Raw genomic sequence first — 18,985 nt, 5'->3', positions numbered from 1 at the left:
CTTCCAAAAGCTACTATTGCTACCCCAGAAGCAAAGGGACAGAGTGAAGGGGGAAAAGAAAAACCCAAAACACAATAAAAAGCCCAACCAAATCCCAAAACAGTTCAGATGTCGAGACTTTTGATAGTCATGGTTATGAAACACCCATTGTTGAGCTCTTTTTTTTCTTGGTTTTCAGTAGATAACAAAGTTTTGGGTGTAAATAAGGACACTGTTTTAAGCCTATTTAATGGAGATTCCTCTCTCAGTAGGAGTAAGTATCATGCTAATCAGTCTCTGGCAGATTAGACAGATGTCCCAATGGGACATGAGTGCACAGGCCTGATCCTTGAGAAGGTGCTGTACACAACAGTTTAAGTGCATTTAAGACAGGTCAGGGCATCCTCATACATGAAATACTGTAACTGATCATTTTAGGAGGGGTTGGTGTATTATATTTTTATGCTCAGAGTTCTCAGAATTTCTTTGTCTCCATAAAATGTTATAGATTCATAAAAGTTTCAGTGGTTTGGTATGGTCTTTTCTTCACCCTTGTGTGAAACCAAAACCTTGGCTACAACCAGAAGCATCCTGCTCTTCCCTGTGGCTGCACTCTTCTGCCATCAGATAGCTCTGGACAGGCTCTGATGAGAGAGTGGTAAAGCTTCAGAGATCTTTAGTAAAACCAATGACAAATGCCCATTTGGATCCCAGACTATGATTGCATTTTCTTTGGGACGTGTCCCGAGCCACATGATGCCTTCTCTCCTGCTGCCAGAGAGTCTGTGTCCACTGGCTTCTAAAAAGAGCACCTACCCTGTGCTCTTGCAATTACCAGCTGTAGGAGTTGTGCTGAGGGACCAGAAGAACACATGGGGAATGGTGGCAAAGGTGATGAGAGGTATGGAAAAGCTTTTTGGGGAGGAAAGAATAAAGAGGAATAGGCCAGAACATATAAAACAGTGAGTGGCAAAGTGTGCTGTAGTGCTTGCTGCCTCTCAGACATCCAAGAATACAGGGAGGCATCGGTGAAACCAGCAAGAGGCAGTTTCAGCTTATAAGAGTTGCTCTTCATGCAACAAGTAGTTAAATTGTGTGACTCCTTGCACACATCCTTGGTGTGGGGAACACAAAGAGTTTACATCAGTTCCAGGTGTAACTGGAAGAATTTTAAAAGGGGACCCTGTTCATGACTATGCAACCCCCTGGCAGGTTAAGAAACTGTATGCTTAAAGCACTGCCAGCTAGAAAAATGTACCAGAGGACTTCTACTGCTTCATGTTCTTACATTGTTCTGTGAAGTGGTATACTGGAACTGATGGGCCTTTGCTTTGGGCTACTGCTGCTATTCTTTCTCAAGTTTTGAAGGTTTCCTATACTTGTGACAACTATTAATAGGGACATCACCTGTCTTCAGGTAACATATTATGAAGGGGAGGATGTCAACTGCAGCGTAGTATGTTATTCTCTTTCTTTGATTTTTTTTTCATCAGTGCCTCGGTTTTCAGGTCGTTTCTCTATTATTTCTCTTACTGTGAGACCTCTTTCTGCGGGAATACAGTGTGCTGTGAGCAAACACTGTGCTCCTTACCTGAAAGGCAGAGGATTAGGCTGTGGTACCTAATTAAACAGAGTGGGATTGCTGAAACGTGCACCACCCATTTTGCTCCAGCCTCCCACGATCACAAAACAATGTCTGGAATTCTTTGAAATTACCACTCCTAGAAGCAGTTTTTCCTTTGATGAGAACATTTCATCAGGGTAATCCTGCTCTGGCTGGATTAGCCGCAGAGCAGGATAACATCTAATTTATTTTGCAGCTCAACTGGAATAGTTTTTTATCATTCTCCACCTTGTCTTTGGCGAACAATGCTCTTTAAAGTAAATGCCTCGACTGTTCCTTGCAGTCTTCAGGCGGTGTGAGGACAGAAGTGTCCAAATTTACTGGCCTAGTTGGCCGTTGCTTACAACTGTCCGGATCTCTGCCCTATCCTGGGCCACTTCTGTTTCCCAAGCCGTGGTCCATTTTTTCTCAAGCTCCTGAATTTTTTCCCTGGCCTCAAGCACCCCACGCTGGAGGGCGGAGCGGCAGCGCGGCCAGTCTCCTGCCCGGCCATTGGCACCCAGGGGCTGCCGGCGCTCCGCTGGCGCCTGAGCGGCCGGGGATGGGAGCAGGGAGAGGCGCCCAGCGCCGGCCCGGGCTCCAGCCCCGGCTCCATCCCCAGCCCCGGCCCCGGGCTCGGAGGGGGCGGGCGGATCGCAGCGCAGTGTAGCGCCCGGCCCCGCAGCCCCGCGCTCCTTGCTCAGCCCCGGTATCGAGTTACAGAAAAACTACACCCTCGCAGCACCCCTATTTACATACAAATAACCGGAGTGCCTGCATTTATGTCACCATTCAAGAGGCTTGCCAAGGGAGGCTGTAATCCAATCAGCAGAAGCTTTAAAGGGATGTCTGCAGAGTGATTAAAAGGGGTGGTTTTTTTTTTTAAACTGTAGTCATTATTTTTCATTTGTTTCATATTTGCTAAGAACTTTGATCTGAGTTGAGAGGACAAAGATGCACATGTCCTAAAATACATACGAAGAGATCAAGATGTTAAGAAGATCTCAGTTGTTGTGTGGAAAGCGAATATGACCCACAGGGATTACTTTGCTTGTGCTGGTTTGGAGATTAACTCTAAATCACTGCTTAAGGACTAATAGGACTAATAGGGATTCTTGGAAACACCAGGGAAAAAATTCTTATAGACCAGACTGATGAAAATGGCTTTCCAAAACAGTAAGACTTTTTAAAGTTTAACTTCCTATATAATGTTTCTGGTTTGGGGTTCTTGAATGCTTTTTGGTATATTACGAGCATTTTAGGTTTAAAACTGTGACTTAAAATACGGGTTGTCGCTGGGCTGCAGGAGAAAGTTGGGTCTGTTTGTTTGCCGTTTGCGAAGCAGTAGCTGAAGGGGTATTTTTAGAGTGTGATTGTTAGAGCTTAAAACCAGAGCTCGCCTGTGGTTTCCTGAGTTAAGTGAATGGCAACTAAAGTGCTTGAATGAAAGTGGGAAACGTATCGCCGGGGTTGCGGAGGCACTTACCTTCGGGAGCAGCCGTTAAAACTCTGCTGTGCAACCTCCCCCCCCGCCCCAAATGCGTTCCCAACAAAGGAGGGGAGCGGGAAAACCGACGGGTAGCGAGCGCAGGGGAAGCTGTCTCTGCTGGTGAGGGAACGAGGGGGGGAAAAAACCTCCTACAACCGCAAAAGACATATTTTGGACTTGCTCTGTCAATGCAGGAATGTCGGTTTGCATGATGTAATGTATGCAAATACTCTCAGCCAGCGGGAGCTGCTCCCTTAACCCTTTGCCCTCCTCTCTGAAGATTTAACTTTCCTTCCTTTGATTTCTTTCAAAAATAACCTCAAAACCCTAATCGTGGCCTTTCCCGTCGCTGTCCGCGTGTTACACGAGTCCGTGCGACCGTCCCTGTGGCCGGGGGGCTGGCTGTGCCGCCCGGGCCCCGGGGCAGTGCTGTCGCCGCAGCCTTTGTCCTGCCCCGCGGCCGGGCACTCCAGGTGCTTCACGGGTACGGGCCTGCACAACCCCCCTTGAAAGAGGGAAGCAGTTCCTTAAAAAACAAACCCAAACTCCCCTCTTAGAATCTAACTTGCAAATGTTGCTGAGAAATACCTACGGTGGAAGGCGGGTCTTATCTTTTACTCTGTGTCCATTCAGGCTTGCTGCACTTTTTCTGGCGGGCAAACGCATTCTCTCACAGCCTACAGAGTAGCCTGACTTTAGTGTCTCAACTCGGGCTTCTTTGGTAAGGAAAGCAAAAGTGAGCGCAGTGGAGCAAAGTACAGAAGAACCCTTTAGCTTGCTTCAACGATTGGGCAAAAGTCATCCCTCGTATAACTTTATTGGAGTTACGTCAAGGTGGAGTTTTGCTTCTTAATGCCTGCCCCCAATAAAATGGTTTTCTCAGGCCCGTTCAGAGGGTGGATAATTGACGTACTGCATGGAAAGAGCCTTAGGGAAAGTGGGGGTAACGGATTAATTCCTTGTTGACGAGCAGGGAAGAGTGTTATGGCTTCTTAAACACAGCAACATTTACAGTGCACGCAGCTTCTGATTTCAGCCTGGCTTTTGTACCGACAGGTGAGGATGCAATGACAGGTGACACGGACAAATACCTTGGACCTCAGGATCTGAAAGAGCTGGGAGATGACTCTTTGCCTGCTGAAGGATACATGGGCTTTAGCCTGGGGGCCCGCTCCGCCAGGTATTGTATTTGCTGTTTCTCGCGTTTGGGTGGCACCACAGTTACCAGTTTTTCCAAACCACGCAGGCTCTTTCACACGGAGACAGAGACGGAGCCTCTTTCGAAAGGAAGCAGAGGGGGTGTACGGCTGTGTTGCAATAGTCCTGTGCCTTTAAAGCATATGCTCATTGCAGTTTTATTTCATGTTCTTTATTCATATCGGCTTCTTATGGCAATGATACAGAAAACCAACTATTCTGTTTTTCTGGTATCTGCTCACACTCCTTAAGTCTCCAAGACACCTCTATGGTAGCAGTTTGCAACTGATCTAGAACAGCCAGCAAAACCAGGATTCTGCTGGTCCAATTGGTACTCACCTTAAGAGTGTTGTTTAATGGACTAATTTAGCCAAACTATGTAAATGCCAGAAAAACTGAATGACAGTCATTTTGCTACTTTGGTGCTTTTGTTTCTTTAAAGGTGCTAATGAGTGATCCAACTCAGCCAATGTTAAAAAAAATACTCCCCCTCAGAAAAAGAAAGCAGGTGTACCTTAAATTTGCTGCAGGTTTTCATTCGACAGGGAACAGATTACATATTACAGAAAACAGCCAAAGTTTCTGTGAACCTGATAAATATTGTAAATTTAATATCTGAGTAATGGTGATCTCAACTGAGGTGTTTCTAGATGAACGTTTTAGATTTCATTTTTGAATCTTGCTGAAGCCTGCAATGTGCATTGCTCAAAACAATTAAAGCTGTATGAGCAGAGATTGCTTCCATAGCTGTGGATTTGCAATGTATTCACTGACAGTTGAATTGTACTGAAGCTAATAATTAAACCTCATAAGCTGGAGCCCTGAGGACTTTTTCCTATGCTGCAGTTTAAAGATCTGATTTAAAAAGTGAGTTCATTGTCTTAACAGCAAATGGCAACTCCCATAAGGTAAAGCTTAGATGTCTTCCCTTCAGTCTTGTTTGTTATGATCACATTAGAAATGCAAGGATATAGTGCAAAGTTGCTCTTTAGTAGTGCCCAGCCATGTTTTGCCTCATTTACAATTTTTAGGTAAGTTACTAAGTATTTATTTGATATAATACATTCACTAGGAATGCCAAAATGCATTTAAATGGTCCATTAGCTAGAAAATCAGTGAAATGGATCCGAAAGGAGGGTCTTTGCAAACTTAATTAGCAGATCTGAGGGGCTACTTTCAAACAGAAGCTGGTGTGGGCAAGGTCATCATGCAGCACTATCAGATGTGGTCAATCCTGAAGCACCACAGTGATGGTGGAGAGAGAGCAGGGCTGGGCACTGATTTACAGGACACTTTCTACTCATTAGAGTAGTCCTTCTGCAGGTGTCTAAATTCTCCCTATGCAGGTGGGAGAGAAGAATTTCCCAATCAAGGTCTGTTAGGTAGATGTGAAGGCTCAACCTCACCCTATCTTTTCTTTAAGAGCAATCTAATATTCCTATGCTTCAGATTTTAGCAGTGCCATTACTATTTGTTGCTGCGTAACTCATTTTTTACATTGCACATGTTATGCTCAGAGGAGACAAATACAGTGTTTTTCCAGTAAAGTATTTTATTTAGCAAAAAGTATTCTGTGGCTATACCTTACTACTGATTCTGAGTGTAACATTAAGAAATATACACATTAAATATATGTCATCCAGCCATAACATTTCGCTTTTCCTGTCTGATTCTTTGCTTTCTATTTCTCCTGTTTCTTTTCCACTGTAAATTGCTTTAGTCCAAAAGTCAGGTAAGAAGGCATGGCATTGTGTTACATCTTGCTGCTGCTGCCATTGCTCATCTTCATTTTATTCAGCATTGGGAAGTGACATGCTTTTTATTTTGTGGCGGGGGGAGGGGGCTCAGCCTCAGATACTATCCCTCTGTCACAACAAATACAACTAGATTTCTTTATTCCTTTTATCATGTAAAAGTCTGCTTAACATATGCCTACAGTGTGTAATTAAGATCCCAGTTCTGCTTCTAGCACCAGGAGGAACGTGTGCTAAGGGACTAGAAAGCTTTGATTAGCAACTATAAAGTGCATGAAACAAGTTGTAGAGTTTTGAGTTTGAAAAGTGTTACTAGTTAAAAAGTGTAACGTGTTGTTTGATGTTGCTTTTTATCCTTACTACTTTTTTTTTTTGGCTACTACATTTTTTACTACTTTATTTTTTTTGTCACGTAGCAAGCATGTCTAGGCCTGCAGCATGTTTTCAGCACATACCATAATGTATCTTCCAGGGTTAAGTATAACACACTCCTACATAGATTCCATTGCAACACATTCAGAGTGATTGTAGTTATTTCTAAATAGTCTAACATGCACAAATTAATCCCCAAAGCATTGGAATATGTATTTAATCACCAATAGCAAAGTTCCTTTCTTCTTTCATTTTGAAATTATTATCCTTTTTTCGAACTAAATGAATATTTAGGGTGTTTATAACAAAGTCAAAAGTGGTTTAGCCACAAAGAGAACAACACCACATAAAGCTTGCTCTTAGTTAAACCTGCTTCAGCAATCTGAGCCGTATGGACTGGCTCTGTAACCTACCCACAGCTCCCCTGAGGCCTTCCCCCATGGATCTCCTTTCAGGATTTGGGAGTGAAGATATTTATCAAAGTTCATCTAAATACTTGAATACACTTTTCTGGATTGGTTCTAAAGCCATGGCATTACTGCCAAAGCAGTAAACATCTGTTGTGATTTTGATTACGTCTATCGCAGGAAAGGGAATGTTTAACTACAGCCAAATACTTACTATTCCATTTTTTTCCCTTGTATATGTTTCCCAGACTATGTATATTTTGCCATCTTTCGCTGTCCCTGGAAGTTGCATGTATTAATTTATTTTTATTTTTATTTTTTGTTCATCTCATTGTCATCTGCACTTTCTATGATAAATGGTAAATACAACAGCCTCCGCTCCTTCAGTTCGGATAGGTCCTACACACTGAACAGAAGTTCTTATGCCCGGGACAGCATGATGATTGAAGAGCTGCTGGTGCCAGCAAAGGAGCAGGTATGTGCTGCATCTCTGCCACCAGGTATTTGTGCTTCATATTTATAGGGAATGACTGTCTGCAGCCCTCAGCTGTGCTTGCAGAGACTATCGTTACTCTCTTTTTAACTATTGAAAAGGGAGAAGAAAGTTGCTGAGAGAAAGAAATGCTGGTTTTACCACATTGTGGTTTTGATTCTGCAAGAGACAGTGTCATGGGATCCCAAACCAAGAGACCAGTTCCATTTCTGAATAAAGGGTTGTCCATTGAATGGACATCCACCCTTTGGTGGGTGTCAGGAGGTAGGGCCATCCCTTTTTTCTATAATAGCTAGCAACAGAACAAGGGGTAATGGGATGAAGCTGGAACACAAAAAGTTCCATTTAAACATAAGAAAAAACTATTTCACTGTTCAGGTGAGGGAGCCCTGGCACAGGCTGCCCAGAGAGGGTGTGGAGTCTCCTTCCTCAGAGGTCTTCAAGACCCACCTGGACACGTTCCTATGTGACCTGATCTAGGTTGACCTGCTTCTGCAGGGGAGTTGCACCAGATGGTCTCTAAAAGTCCCTTCCAACCCCTACCGTTCTATGATTCTATGATTTAAGTCAGTGAAAGCATCTGTGAGCTTAATGTGATGTGTATCCTTAGAGTGTGCTGATAAGATGGGAGCATGTGTTTCACACTAAGCAAGCTATGTCTGTACTGTACAGCCCAGGGATTATATCCACCAGTTCTGTCCCCGTGGAGGGGACTTTGGCTGCTGTCCTTGTTTTTCCACCCTTGGGAAGAATTTGGCCCTGTAAAGATTAAATGCGCTGACCAGTTTGTGTCTCCCAAACATTTGAGCAGTGACTAATACAACAGAAACAGAATCTTTTAACCTGATTATAGCATGGGAAAGTCTTTTAAAAGCTAATGCTGGAAGTGATGAGGTACTGTATGCTTTGCTTGTGAGTTCCTCAGCATTTTGCTTGGTAGACCTGCCTCAGATTTTCAGATCTAACTGAATTACTTAAGAGTTTCTTTATACACAGAAGCCAGAGATCTGCTAGGGAAGGGAATGAAAATTCACATAGAAATGTTTACTTGGGAATTAAAGGACTGTGTAGTTGAATTGATTAGGTTCTGGAAGAGCATAAAGTGGATTGTAACAAAACAGAGGCTTTCTGCTGCCGTTGTCATAGATGTACCTCTCAGGAGCAGCAAATGTTCCTGCATAGGGACATTACTGATCTCAGAGGATGTTTTCATGGAGGAAAGGGTCCACAGAACAGGAACCATGCACTCTAAAACTTGATTATATTAGTCTGCAAATTCTAGTCTAGTATAAATTAACCAGTTTCACTACATCTTTTGCATACACTTTTGGTGTAGCATTAGAACAATGGCAAAAATGAGATTCTATCTTTAGCAACTAAATGCTTATTATTAGATTGTTATTTTCCAGTGAAATGCTATAAACCTCCAGTAACCTTGATTTACAGTAGCCAGCATGGGAGAGATTCAGAACGTTTCATAGCAGTAATTTTGTTGCTTTTGTTTAAGTTGGAAAATCTGTGACTACTGACACTGAGAACAAGAAATGATATTTTAGGGCTGAGAAGCTAAAGTTACTCTGACACTTCCTACTCCTGAACCTTCATTAAATGTTCTTTATGTGATGGAAATTTCAGAGGAGAGGAAGATGTTTCAGTCTGACAACGTATTATGTTGTTTTGTGATTCTGGCCATTTTTGTGATTATCATCAAAGTAGATGGCCTCGATTTAGCAGCTAGAGTGCATTTGATCACATAACGAGACTTGAAAACCAGCACTATGCTGAATAACTCCCAAAGAGCGTTGTTCAAAGTGCTCTTCAAAGTGTTTGAACAATAAAGAGCACTGTTCAAAGTGCACCATTAAACTGTTTCATATTACAAAATTCCACTAGAAAAATAAGAATGACTCATCTGCCCATGGAGATGTTGCAGTGACACCACATCATGTACAGGAACTCTACTTTAGGACAAACTTTGTATGAGCAGTTGTGGACCTGTCTGTTGTCTGGAGGATCTCTTGCAGTGCTGACTCTCGAGCTGAGCAGGCAACACATACCAAAACATTGTAATGCTGGTGCTAAGCAGTAGTGTAGGCTATTTTCATTGCATTTATAGTCTTCCTATTTTTGTGATTCCGGTTTTTGTCCAGCAATGATTGTATAATTGCTGCAGTTCAGCACTGGTCCAAATTTGTCACATAAAATGAAACCAGGCTGGAGGCTTGGCTGACAGTCTGGTTGTAAATGTTATTCTAATCCTGATCTTCTAGACAAACCTCAAGATTCTCAAATCCAGAAGGAGATTGGGTATAGTGAAGGTGGTAATGGAAAAAAATGTCAATCCTGTCTTGAGTGGTTAGCAAAACCATGATCCCCTGAAAAACAAATGACAGTGAAACAGCAAACTATCTTCATGAAAAAGGGAACCCAGGAAAAAAAATCTTGCTATGGCTTCTGCAAACCTCAAAGTCCTGACAGAAAAAGTATCCATCCTCTGGAATACCTGCGTTCTTCAGCCAAACCCAGACCTATGGTGGCAAGCTTTACAGCTCTTTGAATGAAGTGGGAGGAGTACATTTGAGAGATAGAGGATACCCTTGCCTGTCTTCTTCCCATCCCTCTCCCTGTGCATTACTGGACTTCTACATGATCACTGCTATGGCAGTAGAAGGCAGGGATTAAAAAAATGCCCTAAGTTTCAACAATGAAATTCACAGGAACAAAGATCACAGTGGGTCAAAACCATTATCCTAAACCATTATCCATTTGGAAGCTGATAGGGGTTAAAGCTGCTTTGAGATATCATGCTACTTTAAAGGAGTGAGCCACTGCCTTTCTGAATATTCCATTTATCTTCTTTTGTAAAAATCAGACCTGTTTGGATTTCATGGCAACAGCAAAGTCTCAGAGTAAAAGGAATGAATTTTATCACAGATAAAGTAGTTATAAAGTTACAAAAGATTAAGGGCCATTGGTCAACATCTTGATCAGGTTAAAATGGAAGATTTTGTGGACTCTTCAAGATCACTGGGAGACTTGAGAGTCTAAAGAGAGTCAAACAAGGAAGATTTAAAACCAGTTTTCACTGAACCTGACTGCTGGCATGACACATTGGGTATTACAGAAGAGTTTCCAGTAATTCCCTGAGAAGTCGTGAAGTTCTCCATTGTTTGCATTTGGTGGCTTATTGCTGACTGTTCAATGGGGATGTCTGAGTCCAGGTCATACTGTTCCTCATAACCTATCTGGAGCAAAGTTTAAATTTCTATGTCCTGGTGTGTTACCATGGATTCAACAACTCAGACCAAATCTGAACAGCTTTCTCCACGGAATAATTTACATCAGCCTCTGAATTTAATCAGCCAAAGGGAGGATGAATCAGGCTGTCCATTACATAGCAGCTTGCTGAATCTCTTCTGTCTGGATAAATTAATCTGAGAGGGAGCATAAATTCTTCTGCTTGCTGAACTCTGATATTACACAGCCTGGATATTCAGTTATGCAACTCGCAGGGTCCTTGCCAGCAGAACCATCAGTATTTTTATGCATGCATTTGCATCTAACCACACCACGCCCTTTAGCAATGCATATTTAATCTCCCACTGTCCAGAAAGGGAACACTGGGACCTGACCAAACACAGGATGAATCCTGTGATTTGATGTCACTGATAATGTATCATCTTCTGGACTGCTTATATTGCAACTCACACAGGAAGATTTTTTTGGCTGCCTGGAAAATCCAGCACCTCAACAGACTGACAAATGAGATCAACAGATGTGTGCCGTGTGTAAGATGCCTGTGTCCGGCTAGTAGTTTTTCCTACTCTGTTTCTCTGCCAAGATCAGCGACTTGTGCTTTTGCTGACTGTAAATATGTCCAAAAGATCTCTTTGAGTGCACTTTGTCAGAAAGGAATGCATCAAAAAATATAGTCACTTGATATACGGACAGTATCTCAAACAAAGGAACAGACCAAGGAACCCTGTGTATGTATATGTGTGTGTAAGCAAACTCACAGTAAGCTGGTAAGCATAGTAACACCTTTACCTAGCATAATTTAAGAGTGATGGTATTTCCTTGGAGATGATGTGACCCTACATTTAGTTTTCTGTTTCTTTCTGCTGAAGCAAATTTAGCATTTTTCACTTGTTGTAACAAACACAATCCCACATTTATTTGTTGCTTTTTGTGTCCTGAGGTGCATGCTTAAACCTCAGTGCAGTGACACTGTTATGGCTTAGCAGATGATTGAATGACAAACACTAAATCATGTTGTTCTTTTTTTTTTATGTATTTCTTGTGGGTTTTTTTGCCCTATTTCTGATGATCACGTTAAGCACCGAGAAAAGGAATCAATTTTATTTTTTATTAACTAAATTTTTACAACTTCTGAGACCAACTGTCTGGATTTTAGACTGTTTGGTAGCAAAAGTAGTCATGTATTCAGTATGAACTCTTATGAAGTTAGGTCATTTGGAATGTCAGGAATCCAGAGTGATGGCTTTCCTGCCTAAACTGTGGGCTCTTCAGGAAATGTAGGAGAATTCCTGATGTTCTGTTGGAAAGAGTTAGAAGACTGTCTTCATGAAACCAAATTATGATACATTTTTCAAAATGGTGCTAATAAAATCCACTGTTGTTGCTTATTTGCCTTTGTTTTAATGGCATTCATCTTATCTTTCATGTTCTTGTAGTGTATTTTGGTGTTTAGCGTATGCAAGTCTGCCCATTATTGTTGTTGTCTATGCTTGAACCATCAGATTCAAGTACACGTGCCACTGTGTTGGACAGATGACAGAGCAAAGTTGTAGCCTGCAGGTATTTCTGTTGATTGGCAGTAAACTGTAGTGTTGATGGGTTTTGGAAGGAAACCTGGGAAGCTCATTCTAAATAAATATCTAAGGTTTATTGGAAACCTCGGGGTGATGGGAAGATTGCAGGTTCTGGCCAACAACAGAGCACTATCTACTTGCTTATCTTGTGGTAGCTTCTCAACAGAGGTATTTTTGTGTTTATGACTCACTTTGCTAGATTTACTACTAGTGCTGATATTTCTATTCAAAATGGTTATTTTGCACTATCTCTATGTTACCAGTACATTAATAAAAGGTGGAAATAATTAAATGTGTGCTTGACTCAGGTTCGGCTTGAACCTCCAGAATTTGATTTGAAAACACCCCAGGAGGTTTTAGTCTTAACAGACTCTGCTCTCTCTAGATGTATTTGCCTGTCAGCAGAAAACAACCTACTTACAGAAAACACTGACCTCTTTAACACCATCTTGGGTGAAGATTGTGTGTATTGCATGATGGCTTTTAAACTTCATTTTATTAACATAGCTTCTGACGGTGCTTCTTAAACAGTTTAGAAGATTTCATAGTGCTCTGGAAATGTGAAGACTTAATTTGTTTAATGGCCTAGGAAAAAAGAAGAAACAAGAATGTTTTACTAGAATGGCTTTACTACACAGATAAGAGGATTTATAGTGTGAGACCTTGTTGTGGGGCAGAGGCCGTATGCGCATGTCCATGGGCAGCAGGGAGAAACAAATTACTCCTCAATGTTTGTCAGGTGGGGCAGTTAATTATAGCACCAGTGTGCCAGTGCTTCAGAGGGTTAAAGCTATTTTTACAGAGATGAGTAGGGAGTGTGGCACTCCAGAGAACAGTGTTCATGTTGGTTGTAGGTACATAAGGACAAACTAACCCCTCCTCCCACTGTCAGTCAGAGCTTCAATTAAACTCAGTGAAGTTATTCACAGGTTTCGCTTGAATAAGGATCTATCCAATGGCGTTTTCCGTGGGGGAATATTATCCTGCCTGTCTGTTTGGTGTATGATTGCAGTACAAATGGTAATAATCTTTTCAGTCTTTTTAACCTTGAACATGTAAGTAAAGATTGGAGAGAGACAAGCTTGTAACTGAAGGAAGTGGGTAAAACAGGCAAAAAGAATGTTTGACGATACGTAAGATTAACTTGTAGATTCTGTGTTTCTGTTGTGGATTTCTAGTAATTTAACACCTGGGAAATCAGCACTGTAATGTGGAAAGGGGACAGATCTAAATGTAATAGAATTATTATAACTATCCTGTATTTAAGACAAGTGTTATTCAAGTTAATTTTAAATATCAATTTATCTTTTTTCTTCTGTTGTGTTTTCAAGCACCTGACATTTCAAAGGGAGTTTGACTCAGATTCTCTCAGACACTACAGCTGGGCTGCAGACACCTTGGACAATGTTAACCTTGTTTCAAGCCCCATCCATTCTGGGTAGGTCACTTAACGGATTTCCTTTACCTTTAAATGTGGAAGTGTATTGTTAGCAAAGAATATAGCCTACTGTAATGGCTGATAACATGCCTATTCCTGCCCCAGTTGAAGCCAGTGGCAAAATTCACACTGACTTCAAGGAAGGTGCTTAATAACAAGAGTCAGTCTAAATTCTTGCATATCAAACCAGTAGTTACTTCTGCACCTAATTTTTGAATGCCAAAACCTTGTAAATCCCACAGGCTTAACTTCTAACAGTCCTGTTTTGCTTTTTCTGATGACTATGCTTTACTTTCCAGTGTCACATGGTGATTTTGTGTGAATTGTATGAACTTATTTGGAATGTGAAATGACAAAGATAATGTATGTTATGTGTTCTTTCATAGGGGAAAACTGGGAGTTTTAGTTAAGGAGCTTTAATTTAACTTATTTATACCTCCAAGCTCCTGCCTATTCTCCACTATCTGTCGTTTGATTTTAGTGGTACTATTCATTTTACTCATGAGTCATCACCACTGTAGTTGTGGTACTTTTTGACAGTACCACGTAGGACTGATTTAAATGCAGTAGCAGTAATGTTTGACTGTGTATTGTAAACATTTACAAATGCATGTGTAACTGAAAGGAATCATTGCATATGAGATTGTCTAGTATCAATATTTGTTGTTCAGCTTTCAAGATCAGGGCATAGAATTTCACATCCTTTTTAATTTACTTCCTCATTTTGTGACTAATTACATTCTTATAATGAAAATGAGTGCAGCACATACCAAAAGATTTCACTTTCAAAACAGCAGCAAGTCCCACAAATTTAAAGCTACAGTCTCACAATACATGTAAGCACCCGCTTCTACTGAACAGATCTATGCAGCAGTGGATTTTTGGGTCCTGAGCCGATAAAACACCACATACAGTCAAAGCTTACGTTGAAATGTCAAGAATTGCAGTATGAAAAGCTGAAGTCTGTTGGTTATCGTGGAAAGTTACGTCAGTAAAGGACCTCAGAGAGCTGGTAGCGCGCTTATTTGCATTACAGCAGGATAAAATGCAGTCAATCCATTCCTGAAGTATATCTAATTTGTTCATAGTCACTAAAAATAAGAGATTCTATAGTTCTTTGTTATGATGTCTTTTCTCTGATATTCAGTATGAAATTGCTTTGCAGCAGATTAAGCCTATTTCTTGTCATATTCATAGTAGTCATGGAATAACAATATCTTACTGGCCTCTTAATGATATTTCATATGTTGGAAAACATATAATCCTCTCTTTTATAGACTAAAATGTCCTAGATCTTCCTAGATGGTGCTTTCCACATTTCAGTGCATTCTTACTGTTGTCCCCGGGCTCTCCCCTCTTTGATGATGCCTTATTTCTAAACCAGGATCTCTGCCTTTTTGGTCTGGCATGTGACACATTTAATCTCAAGCAATCTTGCAATTAGAATTAGCATTTTCATTACTGCCATTTCTGTTGTTGGATGTTTGTGACCTGCTAGAATTTCTTGGTTCTCTTCTGAAATTCTGCAGTCTGGTCATTTTTCCTGTTTTGTTCTTGTGTGTTTGGCTTCCTCTCTCTATTTGCTTTTGCCTTTGTAGTATTTCAGTTTATTGGTTCCAGACCCCTTTTCCATAATGGTAAGATAACTTTTAATTCTGGTCCTACTTTCCAAAGGCTTTTCACACCTTCTTTCTGTCCAGCATTCAGATCATGAATGAAGCCATTAGGTTAGTACCTGGCACAAGACAGCACCTGAAATCTCCACTTGAAATTTCCTTGCAGTTTAAGAGTAAAGCACTGATGGTATCTCGCTTGAGGTAACATCTCAGATGATTGTGCACTTACCTTATCTATACTGTACTGAGAAACCTAGGCAGTACTTCCACACTGCATATCAACTGGGTAAATTACCCTGTCAAAGGAGGAAGTTAAACTCATTTGACATGAGTTACTGATACTACTTTTCTTTTAGCTCATTTTGATTTTGAGGACCATGGTAGGTGAATTGTAATCTTTTGATTCTCCTTTGGGCCTTTATAGATTAACTGATGGGCAATTTACTCTGAATATTTCTGGTAAACTGCCTGAGACTGATTGACCTAAAATTTTCGGGCTCCTTTTCATCTTGGTACAAAATAGGTCTGATGTTTGTATCCTGTCAGTCTTCTGGAACAATATTTGTCTGCCCTTAGTTCTTCACCATGCTCAATACTGCTCCCAGCCCTGCATGTGGACTTGGGATCTTTTGCATCAACTGCTTCAGATCTGCTCTCTTTGTACATCAGTCCTTGCTAAGGCAGGCACGGCCTTAGCTGCTGCCCAGAGGGGAAGGAGTGCACACCTGCAGCAGTGGAGCAAACTGGGGAGCTGCAGGGGAGGGAGAGGATGAGCACCAAAATATTCTCCAAACAGGTGAGGTAGCGTTTCTGGGCTGTCACGTTTCTCATTTGACAGTCCATCAGAAATGATGACTCAGTTTTTTGTTAGAGGAAAAAAACCCTCACTCATTGTTCGTTTTCTTTTCTGTTATGGCCCCATACAATATGATACTGTTTGATTTTCCCTGTTGTCTTCATCTAGCAGCAATCGATAGATGGTCTCTTCACATCCTTCAGTACCTTACCTCACCTGATGCGCAGAGGATGGTGATTTTTTACTTCTCTGACAGCCTTTTCTTGAAAATCAACTCCTTCTCTGCTTCTTCATGAGGCTTTACCCCAGCTTTGTCCCCAGCTCTTTCTGTGGCCATAGGCAGAGGCACGCTGGCCGAGGTCACCGCTGTCAGCAGCCCTGGGTCTAGGTCGTCCTGCGGCCAGGGCCTGACCCCACCGCTCTTTGCATTCCTCATCCTCCCCGCCGGGCTCTGCAATGTGCTGTGCTGGGGCAGCTCCACTTCAGTCTGCTCTGTCTTTTGGAGATTACTCTTTTCCCCATTTTCCCACTGTCAGAATTGAGCATTGAAGTTTGTTCCCATTTTTTAACTGAATTAGAAGGGGAATTTTGAGAGCAGGGTGTGGAAATCCAGCAATGTATCAGTGAAAGGGGAAGAAGGGATTGTTGGCAGTAATTTCCACTCTTCTGGTTTTTCCCTTTTTAAAGCCAAGATAATGTTTTATGTTTTTCTTTTTTAGCTCAGATAAGTTGTTTTGCCAGCATATATTTTGAACAGGGTCCATTGCAAGCATTACATTAAAATGTGTCATGAATCTTGAGGCCTCTGGAAGGGTAGAGACCCTTCATGAAAATGACCTTCAGCTTTCAAATGTGAGCTTACTCATGCAGCTTTCCCAGACTAAAATGTGGGTGTGCTCTCTTCATGTTGCCTTTTTTAACTCCTTGGTTTTCTTAGCTGAAAGAAAGAATTTAGTGTGTCATGCTGCCTTCCACATTGAGAAACTCAGAAATACTAGATCAAGTCTTGCAAGGTGAAATACATCAGATTAATTATAGTTTACTCTAAGCTCCTATACACACAGAAGAACTCATTTTTGAAAGCAGTGTAATGAATGGCATGGCCTGATAGTTTTTTCAAGCGTTCTGCCATACACATCTTTATGCTTTGGAAAATAAACTGCTATAGAGAAGTTCAATAACTGGTTTTCCATGGCACAGTGTGGAACATTTTTTTGGAATGAAATAAAGAAGTTGTGGTACAATAAATTCTCTGTTGATCTAAGTAAATTGCAAAAGCTTTTCTCTCCTTCATGTGCCTCTGCATATTTCAGAGAAATTACAGACTTGTTCTGACTAATTAAATGAATGCTTCCTTCCAGATTGGTTTCCATGTGTGGTATAGTTTGTATGACATAGGTCATGACATAAGAAGCAAAAACCAAGTTATTTTTACGGTTGGCCTTTGAATGTGTTGCTTTTGTTATTTTTCTGATTGTTACTTTTCCTTTGCGCTTGTTATTGATATTTTCTGTTGCTTGCCTCTAATTATCTTACATTAATTTTTCCCATTTGCTTTCTAAATTATTTTGCAGCTATTCCTCTCCACTCCCCCAGTATGATTCAAGGTGATAACTCTGTGCTTTCTGTGAATCCTCATTTTCTTTTCTTTTTTTTAGCTGTTTTAGCTATTTTTCCCACAGAGTGTGTGTAGATGTTTGTAGTGCATCCACCCACATCCTCATCCCTTCCATGTATTCAAGTAGAAATGCTCATTAGCATTTAGCATTGTGTTTTAGAGATCATACTGTAGTTACCATTATTAGTGCAGCATTAATTTAGGTAAGCATCAGCTACTAATCTTTTTGATAGAAAGTGCATGAAATGCTATTTGGAGTTAATGTTTTAAATGGTAAATTACTAATTTGAAAACTAAACAAGGAAATAATATGCTATTGACAATGACTACCTTTATATGGCAGCAATATGTGTAAAGGCTGTTTGTCTTCACTGAAGGCTGCAGTGTGATGTAGATACCACAGCTGGCTGCAATGGGCTAGTTCCTGTAATGGGGCATAGACTCCTGGGAGGGGTTAATCTACCCTTGCTGTGAGCAGTGTACATCAGCAATGCAAAGCCCCAGGTTGCCAAGGCTGGACTGACCTTGACCTGTACAGCCTAAACATACCTGAGAACTTGAGGCCTGATTTTTGTCGGTACTGAAGTTTTAACTTCCATTAACTTTTTGTTTGTTTCAGTTTGTGGGGTTTTTTAATTATTAAGTCATTTGCTATTTGAGCCTAGAGATTTTTGACAATCCACTCACATATCCTTGCATCACTTAAATAGTTTGGATGCAGAGATAACATTTTATCTGAGTGGAGGCTTTGGCATATTTGCATTTGATGAAAAACTCATTATTGAACTTAGTTTCAAGCTGGCTTACCATGTCAGTAATGATGTACATGATAGGCAGCTCTCCAAAACATTGATTTGTACCAAGACATCAAGCCAAGCCAAGCTTAGCCTTGCCAAGCTCTCCGGGAGGCCCCTCCATTGCTCCATGGTGCCCCAAGCAGATGTGCCTCCCTGGAACTGCTGCAGCATCAACCCTGAAGGGATGCCCTGGCCAGCCACTCCTCTGCTTGGCACACTTCCATGTTGTCTGAAGTGGCCTGATCTTCTCTGCAGACAAAAACCATGCATCTTTTTAAAAGACCACCAAAGCATCAATTGGAACAGATTCCTTTCAGTGTTCTCCCTTTGATGACCAAGTGTGTGGGGGCCCTGCTTAATATTTTACTCTGTTTTGCAGTAAATTTTAATGGATTGTCTTGAACTCTCTTCACAGCTAGTCACGAGCTGGTTCCTTGCCAGCTCTGAAGACCAACTATTGGCCTAACCTTCCACATGTGCAGTGGCATCTGCCTCCTACCATCAGCCTCCACTACTCACTGTATAGAGCAGCTGCAGGGAGAAAAAGCAATGTAAACATGCTGACAGGCTAATAGCACTCAGTGAGCAATGGAG

The 18,985-nt window shown here is 41.3% G+C and overlaps 1 protein-coding gene across 1 annotated transcript in view; it reads left to right on the top strand.

Annotated features, from left to right (window-relative positions):
- The window catches only part of ANK3 (ankyrin 3), a 211,589-nt gene that overhangs the window by 132,932 nt on the left and 59,672 nt on the right, over positions 1 to 18,985 (top strand). The window contains exons 24-26 of the mRNA XM_062001483.1: positions 4,128 to 4,251; positions 7,174 to 7,276; positions 13,458 to 13,564. Of these exons, the coding sequence (XP_061857467.1) occupies positions 4,128 to 4,251; positions 7,174 to 7,276; positions 13,458 to 13,564 (334 nt within the window). The remainder of the gene's footprint in view (positions 1 to 4,127; positions 4,252 to 7,173; positions 7,277 to 13,457; positions 13,565 to 18,985) is intronic.

Source organism: Colius striatus, chromosome 8, assembly GCF_028858725.1.
Source record: "Colius striatus isolate bColStr4 chromosome 8, bColStr4.1.hap1, whole genome shotgun sequence".
Taxonomy (NCBI): domain Eukaryota; kingdom Metazoa; phylum Chordata; class Aves; order Coliiformes; family Coliidae; genus Colius; species Colius striatus.
The sequence above is the reverse complement of the archived record's forward strand: the minus strand, read 5'-3'. Positions and strand labels throughout refer to the sequence as shown.